This window comes from Anoplophora glabripennis, unplaced genomic scaffold (genome assembly GCF_000390285.2).
Source record: "Anoplophora glabripennis isolate ALB-LARVAE unplaced genomic scaffold, Agla_2.0 scaffold42, whole genome shotgun sequence".
Classification (NCBI taxonomy): Eukaryota; Metazoa; Arthropoda; class Insecta; order Coleoptera; family Cerambycidae; genus Anoplophora; species Anoplophora glabripennis.
In genome coordinates this window covers 1,612,078-1,635,208 of record NW_019416219.1, presented here as the reverse complement: position 1 = coordinate 1,635,208, position 23,131 = coordinate 1,612,078, and the positions used below count along the sequence as shown (strand labels likewise).

At 32.8% G+C, this 23,131-nt stretch overlaps 1 protein-coding gene across 2 annotated transcripts; it reads left to right on the top strand.

Moving 5' to 3' along the window:
• The first annotated feature begins 2,437 nt into the window (after positions 1-2,437).
• Positions 2,438-23,036, top strand: LOC108905431 (vascular endothelial growth factor receptor 1). 2 transcript variants are annotated; one of them, XM_018708275.1, is made up of 26 exons: positions 2,438-2,616; positions 2,968-3,089; positions 4,741-4,927; positions 5,639-5,772; positions 8,516-8,681; positions 9,102-9,238; positions 11,436-11,598; positions 11,653-11,782; positions 13,146-13,330; positions 14,923-15,068; positions 15,194-15,335; positions 16,044-16,220; positions 17,665-17,817; positions 18,028-18,152; positions 18,208-18,373; positions 18,430-18,536; positions 18,977-19,127; positions 19,907-20,131; positions 20,257-20,422; positions 20,503-20,657; positions 20,890-21,002; positions 21,059-21,181; positions 21,527-21,738; positions 21,964-22,069; positions 22,330-22,537; positions 22,798-23,036. In XM_018708275.1, exons 1-26 carry the CDS (start codon positions 2,541-2,543, stop codon positions 22,878-22,880), a joined length of 3,858 nt encoding a protein of 1,285 aa, XP_018563791.1. In that variant the 5' UTR covers positions 2,438-2,540; the 3' UTR covers positions 22,881-23,036. The 2 variants fall into 2 exon arrangements, with proteins under 2 accessions (XP_018563791.1, XP_018563792.1); XM_018708276.2 differs by lacking the exons at positions 2,438-2,616; positions 2,968-3,089 and adding an exon at positions 4,633-4,669.
• Positions 23,037-23,131: the final 95 nt, after the last annotated feature.

Genomic DNA, 23,131 nt, shown 5'->3' with positions numbered 1-23,131 from the left:
ATATGATATTGTCATAAATTCAGTAAAAACCCAAAAAAAGGCAAAGTTTGAACGACCATAACTCAGTCTATTTTCATCGAAAAAACTTTTATAACCCATCATTTTGTAGGAAATTGTATATAATTTTTTTTATGAAGCAATGCCTATACCTATATCTGCTCAGAAAAGTTATTTGCATAAAAGTAAAAAAAACAAAATAATTGACTTTTTTGCATTTTTTTTGTTAAATTGTTTTTAATATATTTTCCAGTAAATAAATTTTTTAAATAAGCTATTTCGATAGAAAATCTCATTATCTACAAAAATTTTCCTATGCAATACCCGCAAATTTTGTTTCGTTTTCGAGATATACTTAAAAAACCGTAAGGATTGCATTTTCACCCCTATCTCCAATTTCCACCCTCTAATTTAATAGCACTCCGCGGTTTTTTCATTCTAAATAACCATTTGAACGATTCATGCAATAAAAACCCATCAACGTTGTAGTTCCATGCCATATGGCATAATCAATAGCCTGCAACATTGGGGATTAGAATAAAAAAAATTAAGTTAATGAGTTCGGTCTGACTTGAAATTTTACAGTAGGTGGGTGCTCTCACATTACAGACTAATCTGCCTTTACAACATTGCTTGGTTCCAATAAATCACCCTGTGTAATATGTATCCCCTTCCGAAAAAATATAGTTCCAATGAATCAGTCACTAATTTACCTTGGCTTGTATATTTTGATCTTTACAATATCCATTAGCCACTAGTCAAAGTAAATATGCATATTAATAGAAATTCTAGTCAAAAAACTTATCTCAGGTTATTTTTGTATAAGTAATAAAGTGAAGTGCCCGATTTTTCATGGATTTCTCTGTCAATTGGAATTAAAAGTAGTATCTACTTTTGGAAGGGGGTATATAGTTTACGTCCCAATGTACCCAAGCGTTTCATTCAGTTAAGTCGTACAAAATAATATTTAACATTTTATAAATGTATAAGTATTGAAGTTGTTAATCTATACACTTATTTATTTAACCGTATGTAACTCAAAACATTTATTTATAAGCTCAGCCGCCAAAATATTACAAAGTTAAGTGATCTAACATATCAAACTTGATATAGTACATTGGGAAATAGGTTACAGTAAATTTTGTTATAATAGGTACTTAATTTTCAATCATGTCGTGTATAAGTACTTTTGTAAGCAATTTTATTCATAAATTTATTATGGAGCAAAGTTTATTATTTCATAAATAAAGAAATACTTCATTTACATACCTGTTCTCATTAAAAAGAAATTCTTTAAAGAAGAGGAACATTTTTCAGAAAATGTTAGACGTGGATTGATAAAACTTGAGCTAGTAATGTAAGTAAAAAAAGGTAGAAATTCTCTACATTTGAATACAATTATGTCAGCACCAACTTTCTTCCATTTGGTTGGGAAAATGAGCTTACCACACAGTTGAATACTAAATTGGGGTAAATGTTATATTTATTTTCGAAAATGTTAATACCCTGTATCTCGAAAACTGGCTCTTTAGAACACAGCTCATACGATTTTTCTTATGAAAATATATATTCTTTATGGAGAGTGCTTTGAAATATTTTATTTCGCAGCTTTTGTACCTAAATTTGGCCCTCGAGTTGAATAGTTCTAGCCGTACGTTATCCACGATTTAATGTTACAGGTAGAAAACATCCTGTTTCCCAAAGTAGTCTCTCCTCGTTAGCAAATGTTTTGTGATTTGGAATTCTTCGATTAGGAAATCTTTCAGCACATGTTCGAACACTAGCACAACAATTTCCTTCACAATAACCTAAAACTAGTAACATATCAGTTTGTTAAGCAAAAGTATAAATTGCAGCCATAATAAAGAAGATATTAAAAAACAAAGTAAGCTAAAATTAAATGACACCTAGCTTGACACTGAACCTTTTAATTATTGTCATGAATTTGTTTGTTTGTTATGCAGTTGCGGTTGCTTCATCAAAACATGAGTTTTATTTAGGAACAAGTCCACAGCAAGTTTCATTAAAATCCACCGTAACATTCTCCAGATATTACAAAAAACATATTTTTTTTTTCAAGAATTTTGACAGTCAATAGCAGAGGATACAGACGTTTTTTCTTAATGAAAGTTAGGTCAAATCGTCTTCTTTTGAGCCAAAGATTGTCGCAATACCTTTTTGATCATGTGCTTATGGGACACCCTATATATTTGGAAGGCTATATCTTAGTAAGCGTGCACTTTTGTATTTAAGTGAGTTAGGCTAAATAGTCTTATTTTCATCCAAGGAACCTGTGGTCAAGCGTTTGTCCATCCTTTTCAGGGACACCCTGCATACTTAATATCGATTTAAATAGCAGTCAAATAAAGGGAAATTACTCACATTCTATTGTAAAAAGAATTGAAGATAAAAAGTTGCAATCGTTAAATTGATGCGGTTTAACTTCCTTCGCAATATCATTAAACATATGCATATAATTTTCTAAAATATAGTTTAATTGTAATATATTAACTGTGCTCACAACTGTCTCGAAAATATATGTGATGTATTTAAAGGAAAAACTAAGTTTTATTTTTGTATGCATTTGTATATTAGAAGCGGCTAATACGCTAGGCCCTTGTAAGTATTCTTAAAAATGTATATTACTTATTTGTCTAAAATTTTTGTTTAATTAATTTGATATCGCGAATTATATTGTATGTAGATTGTATCATAATTTTAGTTTTTGTCTTAAGCCAAAAGCGTTGTTTTAACGAAATTTTAATGAAAAATCTCACCCTGAAAAGAGTAGACAAATAATACCCATCAATATAACTTAACTTTAAGATAATTAAATTAGTTATACTACAAAACGGCAGTTTTTGAGCAGATAAACTGTAGTCTCTCTATGTCTTCCAACATTTTTTATTCTTGTTGCATGTCGAAATTATTCTGTATCTCTAAAAAATTTAATAAAAATTGTTGTTGCAGCTACCAGCTATGAAAAACCAGAAATTATATCAGCGTACACGACAGTACTTGGCAAAAACGATAACCATTCTATACTTTGTCAAGGAGACAGGCCTTTAAAATGGACTACGCCTGTGGTGGAGGTAAAAAAAAGTTTTCACAGATTTTAAAAGAAATATTTGACTTCAAATAATCTAGGTTTATACCTACATTTACTTAATTGATGTTTAGGGTGTTCAGATTCTGTCAAATTTTACTGTGAGGTACGATTTCGATTATTATTTAATTTATTATTTTATTATTTTTATATATACAGGGTGATCCATTAACGGTACGGAGCGGCTGAATATAGAAAACTAGACGTGCTACAATGATGGGGTAAAAGGCCAAAAGAAATTGATTTAAAATATTTTCAAGTTTGTATTTGTATTTTTTTCGAAATTTCGTTGAAAGTTGAAAATACACTTTTTAGATACACTGTTAGACCCCTCACAATTTTTGTTTTTTTTTTTTTGTTATTATCATAGCAACTCCAGTATGAAGAACGCCATATTGAAATTTTTGAATTGTCATAACTTCTAAATGCCTTAATCGATTTTAGGAAACGACGACTTATTTTAAAGAACTATTAATAAAATATATATTTATGATATGGAAATAGATGACGCTAATTAGAAAAGTTTTGTAATTGTCTTCGCTTACTAAAAATTAAATGCAATGATATAGTTTTTTCCATGGCTTCATAGACCATTTATAAGTTATTGCTAAAATAGTGAAGTTTTGCTAGAACATCTTCCTTTGTTTAGTTCTCTAAATAACATTGACATAGTCCAAGCCTAAATTAAATTGTAAAACTATACCAAGCTTATCTTTAAAAAAGTACTTGTTATATTTTGAAATTTTTTTGATAGCTGCAATGATTCATTTTGTTTATTAATTCCAAATATCTGAGTAGTTATAAGGATTATTGTTTCCATAACGAGGCAGGCTATGCCTTATGAAAATAGACAAATGAAAAATTATGACAAACGATATGTGACAGCTTTGTGGAAAATTGTATACTTGTCTTACTATCTATAGCACCAAGTACCATAGCGATGATACCGCTACACAACTTGCTATGATTTCTTTGATTATGATTTTTCTTGATATCATGTTTTTTTATGAAGAATCTGAGAACATGGCTTAATACAATACACCGACAAAATTTTAAACCAGGAACCAGATTATATATCTTTTCGAGACATCCTAACCTAAACGTTCAAAAAACAAGATTCTCAGTTGTATCTGAGGTTATATTATATCATGGGATAATTTTCTCTACTAAAAAAAATGTTATGGCATCTGAAAGTACTACTAGTCCTCTTCAAAGTACATTTTGAATCATTCAAATAACTTATTTCTTCCAAATCGTTGTTGAAACTAATTAATTTGAAAATTGAAAAGCATCAGGTAAAGACTAAGCCCTCAGAGAGAAAGAGAAAAAAGAAAAAAGAAAAAAAGAGAGAAAAATAAACACTGGTTCTTAAGGTCTTTATGAAGGGCCGCTAGAGAGAGGGAAAGAGATATTCGAACGACTTAAAATGGATTTTAGAGAAGAGGGTGAGTGCTTGTATGTAGAAGCCATAACGAGTTTTGTGGAGAAATATTATCTCGTGACATAAAGCAATCGATTTCAACACTTTTAGGCTAGGATATACCTAAAACCTGATATTATTTTGAGGTAGGTACTTTAAGTACAATAGGAAAATAAATAAATGTATGTGCAAATTAATTTGTTATGAATCATTTAAGGAAGACAAACAGTCATGGACCACAATGATTACGCTATCTGACAAACCACTGAACAGCAGTTATCGCTATGGCAGCAGACTGCATATTATTAACATGACTTACCCTTTTGTTGGTTTTTACAACTGCCATTACGCAGATAAAGGTGATACGGAGGAAGAAAGTTCAAGTACATATTTATTTGTCCATGGTAAGTATATGTTAATACGGAACAATAGGTTATCATCATTTCCCCGGAAAATTATTAGATACTACATTAAACAACTTTATTTTTCTGTTTCTTTTGTCTCTGATGTAAAATTCAGTAATTTCTAAACGCACAAGTACAAAACAAAATGTCCACCACCATTTTCGATGCATGAACGTATGGTAAACATTTAAAAAAAAAACAAGGAGAAAGACTTTAGGAAAAGGAAATAGTGGTACGCAAAAAACACTCCCACACGGTCAAGGTCCAGATACCAACTGAATTGCGTATTGCTGGTTGCTGAGTATCTCGTGTCAATCTCCGCGCCGTGGTCACACTGCTCGATATGAATTTTATCGAATTTTAAATATATTACAACGCTAATGATTTTTAAAATTAAACATAAAGAAGGTCAAAAATGTGATAAATATTGTATTTTATGATATTCTAGGCACGCAGTTATGTCAATATTCCTTAATTAATCGAACTGTTGTACATAAAGTTGGGGATTTTGATAAATTTTTTTTCAGAAATGGTTGAGTTTAGAACCCATGCCATATAAGGATTTTTTGGTTATTTTAATTTATTCTATCGTCTGTTTAAGTTAAGGCAGTCAAACGCCCTGTATAAAACCAACTCACTAAAATGACTATTCTGCTTCATCAAAAAATAAATAATAAATAAATATATTTAGAACTAGGTATACATTTTCAGATCTCGAACATTTAGCAGTGAGGAAACTTAAAGAACCGATTATTGTGACTCAAAATAAAGGAGCCGTTATTCCTTGCAAACCAACATCGCCTGATGTACAAGTTAGGCTCATTAACAGTAGCCTTCTGGACAATGTAAGTCACAGTATATTTTGAAAATATTTAATTTGTTGGTATTACTTTTCACCAGCGACAAAGCTGTCCCTTTTGTCACTAATTACAAGATTGCATTGAAATTTCATTTCAGTGGATATTAAGCACGTGTTTGACAACGTATTCGATTTTATCTAGTTTTTATTTAGACAAAAACGGCTTTACTTTATCTTTTATCTTCTGTAACTCTGTAACTGTAAAATTTTACAGTTGCAGAGTTACAGAAGAATCCCTCTTAGGAGGAACACCCTGTAGATCCCATTGTCTTGTCTTTCGGACCCATTTTTGTTTGTGGGGCTATGTAATTGTTAACTTCAATGTTAGTTTTCTTTTACATGCCTAGACATTTGGTATCGGAGAAAAACATTGTTAGACCTCATTTGACAGGATTTTTTATATACTCGTATACAGGGTGTCCCGTAAAGTATGTTACAAACTTTGGGTGGTGATAGTACATAAAAAAATATGACTAAAAACTCTAATAAACATAACCTCTTAAACGCACCATTTTGAAGTTACAGACCTTCAAAGGTGCAACTATAAAAGTAGTTTTTATGACGTAACTCTTTGTTGGAAAAAGAAAACTTAATGAAATTTTCAGGGGCTAATCAGCTTTAGGAAATCAATAAATAATGCGGATATGAATAAAATCGAGAAAGCAGAAGGGTGTTTTTTTATCACCCTGTATCCTATTTTTTGCTAAAAAAAATTTTTCTGCAAAGGTACAGCAAGTATCATAAGATTTTTAGAAAGACCATTAAATTTAGAAATTTTTTTGTCTCTTGTGTTTTTTATGTAAAATGTTTAGTTTTCTAGTAAATTTACAAAATGCAGAGAGATGAGTGCTTCCGAATTATTTACATACATTTCTTAAGCCTAGTGAATTTTTAAGAATACAATCAATTTCCAAAATAATTTTTTTAATTAAGTAACCAAAACAGAACTAAAACAAAATATGTTATTATAATAAATGTTGAAATTGACCTCCTTCTGCATCGATACATGCTGTCAGTCTCTTTATAAAGTTAAATCTGACTCTTTGGAATATGAATAGACTATTTCTTATTAAATTAAAGGTTTCTACAATTCGCAGTCTAAGTTGATCTTCTGTATCAACAGGGGTTGCATAAACTTGAGATTTCGCGTGTCCCCAAAGATAAAAATCGACAGGATTCAAGTCCGGTGATCGCGGTGGCCAGGCTATTGGTGCATTATATCCTCTTCCAATCCATCGATTAGGAAACCGCATATGTAGATACTCTCTAACATGAACACTGAAATGCGCAGGTGCCCCGTCATGGAGGTACCACATGTATTGTCTCAAATTTAAAGGAACATTTTCCATTAACTCAGGGAGATGGTTTTCTAGGAAGTTTAAATATTCTACTGCATCAAGCCTTTGAGGTAGAAAGAAAGGCCCGAGCAAATAGTCACCTATTATTCCAGCCCATACGTTGACTGAGAATCGGTGTTGGTGATGACTATCAATGGTAGCATGAGGATTTTCGTCTGACCATGCATGTGCATTGTGCAAGTTCAGTAAACCATCTCGTGTAAAGGTGGCTTCATCGGTAAATAAAATGGAGCTAATAAATTCCACATTATGTTGGTGATGGTTAAGTATTATTCGGCAGAATTCTAGGCGTCGGGGAAGATCTTCAGGCATTAAATGTTGCACTTTTTGGAGATGGTAGGCATAAAGGCCGTTTTCCTTCAAAACACGCCAAACTGACATTCTGGAAAGCTGTAACTGATTAGCTGCCCTTCGCACACTTTCTCCCGGATTTTGTTCAAAAGATCTCAAAATTTGTTCATCTTGCGCGGGTAGTCTTCTAGCAATTCTACCACAATGTATGTAACGGGGTACCACACTACCAGTTTCAATAATCCGTCTGTGAATCCGAGTAAATAATTGTGTAGACGGCTGACGTCTCTGCGGATAACGTTCTATGTATGTTCTTCGAGCAGCTGTTGCATTTCCATTACATAATCCATAAATAAAATGCATTTCGGCATATTCTTGATTAGTAAAACGATTGTTATCCGCCATTGTACTCACAAATTAATAATTCGTCAACAGACATGATTAAAATATGGTAACAAATGTCAACTATGTTAAAAGTGACAGGCGCCTACTTTTTGAATACGTCAAATTTAACACCTAGCGGTGAGTAAACTCCCTTTGCATTTTGTAAATTTATTAGAAAACTAATAATTTTACATAAAAAATGCAAGAGACAAAAAAATTTCTAAATTCAATGGTCTTTCTAAAAATCTTATGATATTTGCTGTATCTAAAATTTTTTTTGGCAAAAAATAGGATACAGGGTGATAAAAAAACACCCTTCCGCATTCTCAATTTTATTAATATCCACATTATTTATTGGCTTCCTAAAGCTGATTAGCCCCTAAAAATTTCATTAAGTTTTCTTTTTCCAACAAAGAGTTACGTCATAAAAACTACTTTTATAGTTGCACCTTTGAAGGTCTGTAACTTCAAAATGGTGCGTTTAAGAGGTTATGTTTATTAGAGTTTTTAGTCATATTTTTTTATGTACTATCACCACCCAAAGTTTGTAACATACTTTACGGGACACCCTGTATATTTTTTTATTTATTTAAATTTAATACTTTTATAATTTTACTCAAATTCATATGCATATTTTTTACCGCTACTTGTTGGTAAAATCTGGAAATCACTCTAATTCTTCTACCAATTTAAAAGGTGGCCTTACTGCAGAAGACGGTCCCAGATGAAACTCTTTACGATTATGATCCTAAGTATGGATTTTTCACAAGGGATACAAAAACTCCTGGCAAACAATCGTTTTACTGTGGGTTTTTGAAGGAACTCAAATTGGAATACTTTCCAGTTCTAGTGACCATAGAAAGTAAGTGAAAAAGTATTGACATAATTGTTTTCCATTGCCCTGAAAACACTACAGCACACCTCAATTTGATGTAAAACTTTGTAGATTTTGCTCTCAAAAATCCAATCCAGAATAGATAAGCGTGACAGTTGTTTTATTTCCTTTAGATACTGTTTTTAATCTCTTTAATAATCTAGTTTACCTACCAGTATGTATGTACTGAGTTATAGCAACTTCAATATAAATTTCAATATTTTAACTGTTTGTATTTCACTAAACTAGATTTGCACGGTTCAAATAAAAAAGTAGTAATTCGAAATTCCATACCACTTTACGTTATTGTTAATCCAGTTTTCTAGTTCAACCTTTTACAACCATCTGATATAAAAAAAAATATATATAAAAACAGTAAATTAATAAGCCTATAAAATTATTTTCCAGCATCTATCAGTCGCTTACCAGCACCACATCTGAAAGACTTGAACGAAGGTCACACAGATGTTGGAGGAGAATTAACTCTAGAATGTACCATATCAGCGAAAAATGATGTACATTTTCACTGGGGAACACCAAGCCAGGTAGATGTAATTAAATGGTATCCCAAAATTCATGTAAGAAGTAATTTTTATAGAAGACACACGTTTTCAATTCAAAATTGCAAATTATTTTATTGATTCAGAGTACACAGTATAAGGTTACGTATGAAATAGCATAACGAGTAAATGGCATCCATGGTTTCGTCCAACGGCTTTAAATCTCCTGATCTGGGCGGTCAATTCTGAACACCATAACGGGAAATTACACGACCAGGAAATGACCCATGTAATAGTATCGTTTCTCGGGCTGTATGTCTTGTTGGAACTACATGTTGCCTTATAAGCCGCATTTTCGAAGAAGAATCCGCACCAAACACTAGCACATTGCGTACGCATTTGTTTCTCATCATTCACCCGAAGTGCGACAATTTTGTCGATTAACGAAACCATCAAGATGAAAATCAGCAGCCACTTCTTCCATAATCCCTCTTCAGTTCTTGAGTCAATTGAACTTTGTAAGCATGAAAATGCATATGTTTTGTGAGAATACGCTATAGAGAGCTTGTCGAAATGTCCAATTCTTGACCACGGTATCTAATTGTTCCTGGAATCTCAGCAACACTCTCACGAATTGCTTCGATGTTTTATGTTGAACAATTTATTAAAAGATGGCCAAAGTCTCTAAAATCACTAATCGATCTAGTCTCTTCATAGTTGATGAAGTTAAATAACTATTCCGACCATATTTTGTGAGAAAATTGCAAACTTCAGTGGCCAAACCTTCATTATTTTTAAAATATTGCTCAACAATGAAAACGCGTTGTTAATTTTTAATAACCTTGAATTGTTAGCTATCACGTTGTCTTTTTTTTCGTTGTCAACCGCACAAATGGCGCAAAATTCAAATCTTGCGTGAATTTTGGGACACCCAATATACAGGGTGTTAGAAGTTTGACTGCTATTACTTTAGTATGACAAAGATGAATCATAAATGGACAAAAAAGTTCTATATTACTGGGACGTAAGCTTAAAAGTTTTCAAAATACAGCGAGTTACTGGGGAGTTTCATCACAACGTGACAACAGTGCTTAACCTAATGTTACACAGCTGATGCACACCACGTGTGTACGTGGCAAACTTGTCCTTCGGAATAACAAATATCTAACTAGTATTGTGAAACATTTCTTAAGTTTCAAGACAATAGTTTTCCAGTTTTTAAATAAATAAAATAAAATGTATCGATTTTGTAGTACGAAGATAGTGTTGTGCTTAAATTTTAGCTCGAATTTTAGTAATTATGAATCTCTTGAAACAGGAACTTTTAATCAAATTATGAATTTGAAAAATATGTAATTAAAATTCCCAAAAATTCACGTCGTCCAAATAATCATACGTATTAAAAATAATTTAGGTACTTACCAAAAAGTAAAATTCAGTAATTTTCGCGCATACGCTGGAAAACAAGCAAGAAAAGGAAATAGTAGTACGCAAAAAACATTCAGACACGGGCCAATTCCAGATACCAACTGAATTACGTATTGCTGGTTGTTGGACTGCTTCGTACCTCGTGTTAAGCACACATTGTTCGATATGAATTTTATCGAATTTTAAATTTATTACAACGCTAATTAGTTTTTAGAATTAAGCGTAAAGTAGTTCAAAAAAGTGATAACCATTGTATTTTATGGTATCCTATGTACGCAGTTATGTCAATATTCCCTAATTAATCGAACTTTTGTACATCAACTTGGAGATTTTGATAATTTTTTTCTCAGAAATGGTTGAGTTTAGGACCCATGTCATAAGGTTCTTTTGTTTATTTTAATGTATTCTATCGTCTGTTAAAATTAAGGCAGTTAAATTTCTAACACCCCGTATTCACAGTATTTTAAATTAGAACTATTTATGTATATTACAAAGGAAAAGTTATTTATGTGAAGTAACTATGTAGCAATACTTAATCAGCATTAAATTACACCCACAATATCTAGTTTACATGTAATACCTCATCCATATTAATTAATAATTACCTAATTTTGCTTCTAGCGGTGTCCCAGTCTTTCTGGGACACCCTATAAAATTTATAGTTAATATTTACGAGGAACGTACATATCGACAAACATTAATGAAATTTGTTTACCATTTTAACAAGTTCTGTCTGCTATTAGATTTTGCTACACCTATTTTAAAATTTTTCCTCATATCTGTTGCAGCTTATTGAATACTGTTTGTTCTTTAGGCATTCCGAACGCATGTCATAAAAGTAGTGAGACAGGGAGAATTATCAGTGGGAACTTTAGTAATATATAACATTGTAAAATCAGACAGTGGAACATATTTCTGTAATATTACCGATAATCAACAACACATTTCTTACTCTAAAGTAGACATCAAAGTCTTTGGTAAGAACAGTATTTTGTCATAATGAATTTGATTAAAGTTATCTTCATTTTTAGATACGAATGAACATTTTCTTACTGTGGAAACAGAAAATGGCACTGCAAACTCTACATTGACATCTGCGGGAGAACCTCCAGTTCAGTGGAACTTAACAGTTAGGGGTCATCCAAAACCCATCGTTAAATGGTATGTATCTACATTTTCTTCGCTTGAATTTGTTTTGATTTTGAACCCCATTATTCACAATATCTCGCACAAATCTCCTATAACCTGATACTATTGTAACGAATGCCAACCGCTGCCAGCTTAATATTTCTTGTCAATCCGTCTGCTTTTTCAATTCTGTCAATACCTTTGTGCCTAACACCTCTTCACTTTCTTCTGTTAGAGATGAACTAGGAAAATATACAGAGACAATTTAGAGTTTCCATTTCTGTAAGTTCTCCAGTCGGTTTCCACTTATTGAAGTTCCGCCTAGTCGTAGATTTTTTCTTTGTGTTTTTTTACTATTATTAGATATACCTACAGTGTGCATTAGCCAAATGGGATAATTTCAGTAACAAATAAATGGGGCGTGTTCGAAAAAACACTCGGACACGTCGATTGGTATTTTTAGTTGCGCATTTTTTTCAACAGAAACTTTTTATACAAGGTGTGTCATGTAATAATGATCAAAACCAACTTTCTTATCTAAAATGCAACACCTTATATTTTATTCAATTTTTGAATTCTTCAGAAAATTCTAGACAAATTTCATGTACAATGTCCTATCTTCAATTGTTTCGGAAATGTTAAGTGTTTTCAGATTTATTAAAAATTAACATTAAAAAAAAAGAAAATTATTTGATTACAGAAATTCGCTGCAACACACTCAATACTTATTTCCCATTACCAAATCAATGTACGGCAGTACCTCAACCGAATATTTCCAAATCGGTGGATAAGGAGGCGAGGATCGATGGAATGGCCAGCACGATCCCCTGATCTGACACCGTTATACTTCTTCTTATGGGGATATGTCAAAAGTATTGTATACAAAACTAAACCCTTCGACTTCGCTGACTTAAGAAGATGAGTAACACTTGCGATTAGATTGCTCACACCTGAGATGTTGAGAAATGTTAGAAGAAATTTCTATTTAAAATTAGAATGTTGCCAAGACGTGGCGAGCATTTTGAACATCTCCTACATTGACATTAATGTTTTTTTTGCTTTTCAATAAATAAACAATATTACTTATTAGTTTTTGAGTGTGTTGTAGCGAATTTCTGGAATCAAATAATTTTCTTTTTTTAATGTTTGGCTGATATACACTGTATATTTTTCCTTTAGCTTTATTAAAGTGATGTCTAAGGTACGGGTCATAGAAGAAGTATTATCGAGGTACTATATTCTTATAATCTTGTGATTATAACTACTACTATTCCTAGATACTGGGGAAGTAAATCAATGCTGGACGAAGTATGTAGCTCGCAAATTGGTTGTTTCCCACAATATTATCAATCAAATTTGTAACCTACATATTTAACATTAAAATTTACTTTGTTAGGTTTAACAACAGAAACGAATCAATACCAATGGAATACGGTAGCAAATATGAAGCCTGGTACAATTCTTCTGCGAGTAGAGCTATTTTGAAAATCAAAAACCTTACCATTACTGATACCGGTAATTTCACTTTGTTGGTCGTTAGTAGAGATAGTGAAAATAGGATTTTTTATCTAAATGTTACAGGTAAGTGGAAATGGTATTCTTTTTATTTTAATTTGAAAGCTAATTAACGAATTTCTATGTATTTTGATGTTGTTTTAAAATTGATATAATCAAAACTAACCAACCATCAAATATTTTACCTTACATAGGGGTCCAACCTAAAATAGGTGGTTAGGATCTAGACCAAGATGAAGGAAAAACGTTAACTAACAACTTTGCGACATAAAAACTAAATGTAACATATAAGTAGTAATAGACCTAATAGTTATTTACTCCATAATAAAAGAAGGTAAGTATTATTTACCAGTCGATGACGATTTTGCGCCCGAGCGGAGCGAGGGCTGGCAATAGAGTCCGAGACAGGTAAATTATACTTAACAGCTGCGTGGTGTATAACATTTTATCTGCTCCCACTTTATGGTTCATGAAATAAAGACTAGGTTTTATTTTTTGACATTTCATAATCAATTCATTATGACATTATTCGAAATATTACAAAAGCGCCTTGATTGTTTGGATTTTGTTGTTTCTAAGGTATAAATAAAGCTACACAAAAGTTGCAATTTTGCTGGTTTTGATTATTATTTCTAAATGAGTGATTTTCAAATAGAAAGTGCAGCAAATACTGCCTGCGAATTTTATTGCCCGAGAAGTCGAAAGTGCGCTATGAACGAGTATATAGAAATTTCAAAGAATGGTGCCAGAACAAAAATACTGGTGTTTCTGAAATGCCACTGCTAGCATATTTCGTGGAGAAGTCAAGAACTTTAAAGTCACCGGCGAGTTTGTGGAGTGAATGCTCAATGATTAAGTAACTATTTTCACAGAGGAGAACGTGGATATATCAAAATACCCCAAGCTGAGAGAATTTTTGAAACGTGAGAACAACGGCTATACACCTAAAAAATCAAACGCTTTTACAAGAGTCAACGATTTTCTCGTTCAGGCACCCGATAACACATATTTGCTAATGAAGGTAGTGACGGAGCATGCCGTTCTGATGAGTTATGCAAATTTACTTTGGACGTCAATTTCAAAAATTTCGATGACATATTGTAGTTACAATTCCAGATTCTTAAAATGGTATGTCATGGACGTTTACAATTACTTCTCGTCTTGGTTCTGTTTCCCACCTAGAAATTCTCAAGAAATATATCAAGATTAGATTGAAAATTGAAACTGAAATTTCATGTTTTTTTATGCGCTATCAAGCAGGTAGATTTTACAGCCAACCAGTCGACAGGAATACCCTTTCTATGATCCCTAATAAGGCTGCACAGTTTTTGAAACTAGAACATCCTGAAACATATACAGGCCATTCATTCCGAAGGACATCGGCAACATTACTGGCTAATACAGAAGTTGATGTATTAGCAATCAAAAGACACTTATTTGTTAATAAATATGCATTTATAACTCGAAATCGTTTTTTTCCCTAGGGAGGTAAGTTACCTCACTCACCTCCTGTTGTCCATCGCAACTTCTACTTCTACGGTAAAATCCACTTACCTCCTTAAGAACAATGTATTAATAGTCTATTTATTACAATGGGGGCAGATAAAATATTTTAGTTTTTTTACTAAGCTAACTATGATAAATAATGTTTGTTCCAGATAAACCAAAAATGTCTTTAAATGTAAAGCTCTTCTATTTACTCAATAGTAGCAGCACAATGCAATGCTACGCTTATGCTAATCCAGAACCGCAGTTCCAGTGGTACTTAAAATTTTGTCAATCTACTGCCTGCGATTATGTACCGGTAATTACACATTTTCTCATTGATCTGTCAAACAAAGTTATTAAGAAAGTAGATATTTTTGAATATGATGAATGATTTAACATTGCATGCATTGTCGAAAAAGATACTAAAATTTGGGCTTATAGGTAAATGGTACGGTATCTAAAATTAACAAATTTGAATTCGTATCTGAAGTAGCCATCAACGTAACCGAAAACGGACAGTTGAAATGTTTAGCAAAAAATTACAGGGGAATCTCATCTGTTACAAAAACAATTTACGTATCAGGTGAGTTTTTTTGCATCCATTATTTTGTAAGGTGCATGTACAGGGTGTCCGCAAATTTCACCGACAACGTTAGACTGCATATTCACGACGGTAAATAAATACGATCTACGAAAAAAAAGTTGGTTTTTGAGTTACAGGCCTTCAAAGTTGTCAAAAATAAAAGTAATTTAATTAATAACTTCATAACCGATCGCATTAAAATTTGGTATATTTATTTGGACTATTATAGAGTATTATTTCTTAAAACTTTAGTCAAATCGATATACTGGGTGACAGTTTTCTCTGGTTACCTCTCCCTTGTAACGGTCAAAACTTTTACACTGGTCGTACTTTTTTAAACGAGCAGCAACATTAAAAAGATCGCTTTATTTAAAAAACTATTGTCTCTTGAGAAAATCGCCTACAGAAAGACAGTCTTGAGAAAAATGGCATTATTTGCAGGTCTGTATGTTTCGGTTTGCATAGCAGTGTCACGGATTTAAAACTTTGAGGTCAGTAGGCGATGGAAACAAAATGTTGAGCTGATGTTCATTTGGCCAATAACATATTTTAATTATTTATGTATTATTTCTCAATATTTTTACTAGATCGATTTTCAACCTTATGTACTTCCTCACGCTCACTAAAGCTAGCGTTCGGAATCTTCCACTCGTATCGAATTTTTTCATTCTAACCTAGTTACAGAATATACTATCCTTGCATTTTCAGATATTAAAAATGGTTTTGATGTCTTTACTTTGGACAGCGATGTGGATATAAATGAGGAAGATAAAGTGGTAACCATTGCTGAAGGAGACAAAGCTGCGGTAACATGTGGTGCTTCAAATCAAATGTACTCTGATATTAACTGGTTGTTTAATGACAAACTATTGGTTAATAATGACGGTAAATATACTTTGTAACAAAAGGCGGGACGCGCAGTCATTTATTTATTAGTTCCCGGAACGGAAAGTAAGATATTTCAGTCGTCACAAATTTTCGGAGGGTTAATGGGTTTCAAGTAGGTCGCCAAGATCGTCCTTCGGAGAAGTTTGCCTATATTTTTTAACGAGTTTACTTAAACTGTCGGGGCCATGTGTTAAGCGTCTAGTATGAGAAAAAAATCGATATTTAGTAACGCGCGAAACCACAAGAAGAGCGTGGAGATTTCAAATTAGAATAAAATTATATTGTAAAATTGATAGTAATTCGAAAAGCGAGTATACTTAAGCAGCTGGGTTTTTTTGACGGATTTTTCCTAGCTATAAGAGTAGATTAAATGAGATCGACTAATCCGTCCCGTAATTGCTACGCGGAGTCATAGGGGAAGGCTAGGGTCACTAGAAGTCATATAATAATTATTGTTATAAATGTAAATCCAGTCAATTAGATAATTATTAAAGCATCCCGATATTCAGGTCCCCGCCAATAAGATAAGAACCGAAACTTCTGGACCCAAGAAATGGGCGTGGTCAGAGCGAATTGTGGAATTCAGGAAGGATCTCGAAAAAGTCAGTTCGTTCTTAAGTTTCACATTGAGCAGACTAATTATTAACTTTAAAGTCTCGGGCTAATTAATTAATTTTGATAGTTTTTCTAAATTTTGTATAGAGCGCGCATTCCCTGAATCTCGGTACGCTGTCGCGATTGAATCAATTAATTAATAATGTCGTCGAGCCGTTGTGTTTTTATTTTGTTTGTTTGTTTTGTTTATTGTTAATAAAACCCTTCCTGGAAGTTTTGTNGTCAATACAATACTGTTTGTATTGACCGTTGCTAGGAAAACTGTACGATTTTTTTACCAAGCTGTGCGATTTTTTTACCGTACGTAAAATAGGAATCTTACATTGATCGCAGACGGTGTGTTTTTAAGTATTTACAGTAGTGGTTGTAGGTAAAGTATAGTACGTAATACGTGGTGTAATGCAATTACGCACTCATAGAATTACGCAGTCGCCGCTACTCGGTGTCGTGCGTAACTTTTCCATTCGTGCGTAAAATGCTTTTTACAGCACTTATTACGTAATATACTATTTCGATTTTCCGTTTACGTAGTAGATTATCATGGATGTAAATAAATTAGTTAAATTAAGGCTTCTGCACCACGCGCTGATATTTATAGTTTCATGGTCTTTCGGGTTGTTATGATTCGGACTCATGCAATAAGGCATCTGCAATGGTCACTGGATATGCCGACGGTGAGGAACGGCGAAAGTTTGGGGGTCTCCGTAAAGACTAGTCTAAGAACAACAGGGGCGGGTCTGGGGACGACCAGATAGATAGGTCACAGTATAACAACCCGAAAAACTGTGGTGATTTGAATATGAAACAATATTTGTATTAACTTCAGAAATCAGGCTTACTAAGAGTAGTACGAAATATTCCAACAAACTTGAGTTGGAACTGCAACATCCAAGTATTTCTGATAGCGGAGTGTACAGTTGCAGGATTACTAACAAGAGTGGAAAATATCTGTCGCACAAGATGACTTTCAACGTAACAAGTAAGTGCAATTGAACAAAGAAATATTTATTACTAATTAATGTTGTCACAAACTTAAATTTAATATGTCATCGTCTTCCCATTCACAACCAAACCAAAAACTGAAAATAAAAACTTCACTTGATAGGTTAAATGAAGTTGAAGAGTTTTTTTATAGCGACGATATTCCTAATTCACAAAATTGTATTATGTACCACCCTGCATATTTTAGGTCCAGAGCCACTCCAAATCATCAATACAACATTGCAAGAGAAAAGGGAAATCAACTTACCAGACAGACTAGTGTTATTTTGTAAAGTTTCTGGAATTCCAAAACCTACTATAAAGTGGTATAAGGTAAATTAATCTCAGTTCGGTATTAGTAGAATTATTTTACGCTTTCTGCTTTAAGAATGGTGTTGCTTTTCAAACATCAGAAACAAAACGGATCCACATTTCTCAAGATAAGGAAACAATCTCGTTTGCGCACACTGCAGCACAAGATGAGGGCACTTACAAATGTGAGGCAAAGAACAGACTGGGCAGTGTCACGAAGCAGCAAACAGTAAAATTTAAAAGTATTTTTTAAAGTTAAAAAAGTTCCTTCGCTCCTTAATCAATATTTCATTTTTAGATCTTCCTCAAGCGGCCTATGGTTGGTTTTTAACTATAATTATATTGCTTAGCTTGATATCCATTGGGACCATAATATTTATCGTCTTTAAAATCCAAAGAGAAAAGGTAATCTTATTTTATATCCATCAGTGAAACGTGGGAAACAACAATTCTGTCAGTTGAAACACTAACTTTACTTAAAAAAAATGCGACCATATTGAGAACCGATAGAGTCTAGAGGGAAAGACCATCCTATTCTCACATAACATATCATAGTTAAGTGCTGGATTTTGCCATTTGAGGTTACACCGCCTCAGATGCTCGTTGACCGAGTTTAACAAATCTTCCAATACTCAGAGTATGACGAAGTGGAAAACGATTTACGTACATAGGTTCTGCTACCGCAATATTTTGTCTATATTCACCGTACTTCGTACTTCAATAGTATATCCACCAATTCATTATTTCAATTATCCACAGCAGGCTAATACGGCAAATCAAGAGTTCATTAAATCTACATTTTCATCAGTTCAAATTTCCTTGTTAACTTTATTCACATTTTACAGCAACAGCAAAGGGAACTTGAAATTTTAGGCCTGACTAATTTTCGAAACGGTGCTGTGGAAAATATCAATCCTGAGCTTGGTATCGATGAACAGGCTGATCTTCTACCTTATGATCAGAAATGGGAGTTTCCAAGGGAACATCTGAAGCTGGGTGAGAATTTTAAATTTCTGCATTTTATTAATAGACCAGAGCGGATCTGTTTTGTGGTGGACATAATAAAAGTGTAGATCCCTAGATCTGGGCGAGGTCCGGAACATTTTCAAGGTTCTGAGTACCATCGCTAGAAAGGATCTATGTTGTTCTGAACGTTAATTAGTTGTAGGGTCAGCAAATATTTAAGGGTCGTCGGTGAAAAATTGTATTGAATTCGAGGCAGTGTTGAATATCACTGGCATAGATAATAGACAACAATGGGCCAAGAACCGAACCCTGTGGCGTTACTGGCCTTCAGAGAATTCCGTGTCAACTCTGTCATTAATATATCTATCTGTCAAATATTCAAATATCACAGTATTTCAGTTTATATAAAAAAAACTACGATTCGGAACTCTGTCAAAAATCAAGATAAATTATTTCTACCAGATTCTAATCACTGCTAACTTTTAGAAAATGAAGCAGGTTAGTTAATGCTGCCTTTGGCAAATCCATGTTGCTGAGAAATCATGAAATAAAAATGAATAATAACAATAACATTTCTACAGTCGAGCTGCTGCATATTCATTATTTATTTATATATTTATTTTTAATTCAATAAGGGACTGGATCTCTAATTGCTCTTTCATTTTTGGACTTCTGGGAAGAAGTTCTAAAAAAAATATCTTCTATTCTTCAGATCTACACATTCCTACAAAAAATGTCCAACATAGGTTTCACCTTGTATATTTTAATAAATTCATAAACCTTATCCTCTAAATTGCTCACTTTCACAGATAAGCAACTAGGATCGGGTGCTTTTGGTGTAGTGATGAAAGCTGTGGCAAAAAATATTGTGGAAAGAGAATACGAAACTACCGTGGCTGTTAAAATGGTTAAAAAGAATACCGACCATGCTTGTATCAAGGCGCTAGCGTCGGAACTGAAAATAATGATCCATCTAGGAAAACATTTAAATATCGTCAACTTGCTAGGAGCTTGTACGAAAAATGTCGCTAAAAGTAAGTTATTTTTGGTTTATTTCCCAAAAAACAACTGCGCCATTGCAGAAGATCAGTAAAATATTCAATTAAATACACATTTAAAAAAATACGAAAGGGAATGGCAAACAAATACAAACTTTTAGGAGAATTATTGGTAATCGTCGAATTCTGTCAATTTGGAAACCTGCATAATTATCTTCTTAAGCATAGAGAAAATTACTTAGACCAAGTAGATTCAAAATCTGGTAGGATAAATTATGTGACTAGCCAGAAATGTTTAAATTGGACTTCAGACTCTGATAACGAAGGGTAAGAATCTGCATTTATATATTTTTTTTATCCATAGTCATACAGACATGTGTAGTTGGTTGATAATATGTTTTCCTTAGTAACGTCCAGTTAAATTCACTCGGATATATTGATATGAGATTATCCAAAGATAATAAGAAATCAGTTGTACCAACTTCTTGTGATATAACTGATTATCGAACTAATCCTAATATTGATGTACGTCCCACAACAAATATGGCTGAAATATACCAAAGTAAGTATCTAAATATTATCTTTTGTCTTTCTTCTTGTATCCTGAAGCTAGATTTCCTCTGAATAATTGAAAATGTAAAGTAAATCATCATTATTAGGCATTCTAAATTTTTAAAATGTGGCATAGAAATATGATTTAATGAAATTATATATGACTTTCAAATAAAACTACCAAGACATTTTCGACAATAATAGTTGCTTCAATCAAAATCAATTAGTTCGTTTTCATGCAGGTGAAGATGGAATAACTCTTAACAAGGACACTGGCAAAACAATTTGCACAAAAGATCTCCTGACTTGGTCTTTTCAGGTTGCCAGAGGCATGGGATATTTGGCTTCGAGAAAGGTAATTCGTTGGTACTGATCAATTATCGGAAGCTATTTAAATTTGAATTCTTCTAGGTTCTTCATGGAGACTTGGCAGCGAGGAACATACTTCTGACCAATGACAATGTTGTCAAAATCTGCGATTTCGGTCTATCAAGAAGCACGTACAAAAATATGAATTACAAAAAACAATGCGATGTGAGTTCATTGCTTAATCCTACCTAAGTTATTTAATCAATATTAGTTAAAACTGAAGCAATACTCTACCCTTTATAGATGTATTTCACAAAGTATTAATTGTATTTCAGATAACGTAATTTAATATTTTCACTATCAATCAATGGTTTCATACTTTTTGTCTGCACAAACGATTTTGTATGTAGATTCGTTCATCCATGTCAAGAAAACAAGTATCCTTGTGTAACTGGATAACTTGCTTCAATGTAAAGGTTACGTTTTTATCCACTCTAAAAGACGCAATGTTTAGATAATGCAATTGGGATTTTTTAAAAACAATGGGTGAATAATCTTGCTTCTGTGTAGGGTCCTTTACCAGTAAAGTGGATGGCAGTGGAATCGATAACGGACGGAATATTTTCAACTCAATCTGACGTTTGGTCATTTGGTGTAGTCCTGTGGGAATTCTTCTCATTGGCCAAAACTCCCTATCCAGGCATGGAAGCAGATGAAATATTTTTTAGAAAATTGATGGATGGGTATAGGATGGAATCGCCGCAATATGCATCCAAAGAGGTGTAAGACATTCCATTCAATAAAAATTAGCTTCACTTTGTCTTTTCCTTCGTCTTAAATTAGCCCATCTCTCTCCATTTTATCCAAGAGACTTTAAAACGCATGAAGGAAATTTTGACAATTTGACTGTGAACTGAATATTAACGAAAAATACATATTTTAATTTAAACATAACTAATGTTATGGTTTGTACTACAAAATATTATTTTCCTTATATTTTCTCGTAGGTATAAAATAATAACAGCTTGTTGGTCTCATAAGCCTGAAGATCGACCTTCATTCGAAAAATTGTCGAAATTGTTGGGGAATTTACTAGGAGAGACAGTGCGAAAAGTAAGTTGAATTATTTTGTCGTATTTGAAATGTTTCCATATTATAATAAAATGAACAGGGTAAAATATGATGTAATAAAAAAATTATATTGCTATTCCAAGTAGTACTGAGATAGCACAACTAGAGAGTATCGATAACATCAACACTACTACTAATGGAACCTTTATACTTATTTCGTGCAAAATTATTGACAATTTACACTTAAAAACTACTTTCTAATTTTTCTACTCATTCACTCACTCACCACTTTTGATTTTCAGCACTACATTGACCTAAACGACCCATACCTGGTGATGAACACTCAACGTCTTGGAGATGGTGAGAGCGATTATTTAGCTATGCTAAGACCTCTTACATTTGGGACCCCCTCATCTCCTTATGTAAATGAAATAGCGACCAAAGAATTATCCGAAGATTCAGGTTACGTCTGTATGAAGCCCAATGCAAGATTGGGCCTAATGGAAGACGGTTTGTAACTTTATAAACTAATATTGTTTTTACTGTTATTGTTATCACATCTCGACAAATGGTGACTGATTCAAAAAATTTTCATTAACTTAAAGCTATTTCAGATTCAAAATTTTACAAAAAGTATATGCGAGTATATAATTTTAGATACGTGTTAGTAGTTCATTAGTAGTCATTATTCTAATCAGAAGTTTAATAAAACAGAGACAAAAATATTTTTTCTCCAAACTGTAATTTTATTAATACAATTATTTGTTTAGTTCCAATGATCGAACTAAGTGATCCCAAGCTGAACCCTGAGGAAGGAAATACAACTGCTGCTAATGCAGCAGCGATGAACTAGCAGTAGTAGAATAAATCAGTATAAAATTTCATCAATGATGGAACATAATCATCTATTATGTTAAAGTATTATTTTATAGTAGATTTTAAAGTACATTTAATTATAGAGCAACCAGTAATTTTTACATGTAATTTTGAGATTAATAAATTTATTCTGAAACGAGATTTTTTATTTTTTTATCTACCTACATACATAAAAAACTCACTTTATTACTTTTATGGCAATTTAAGCAACAAATGCCCATTTTAATG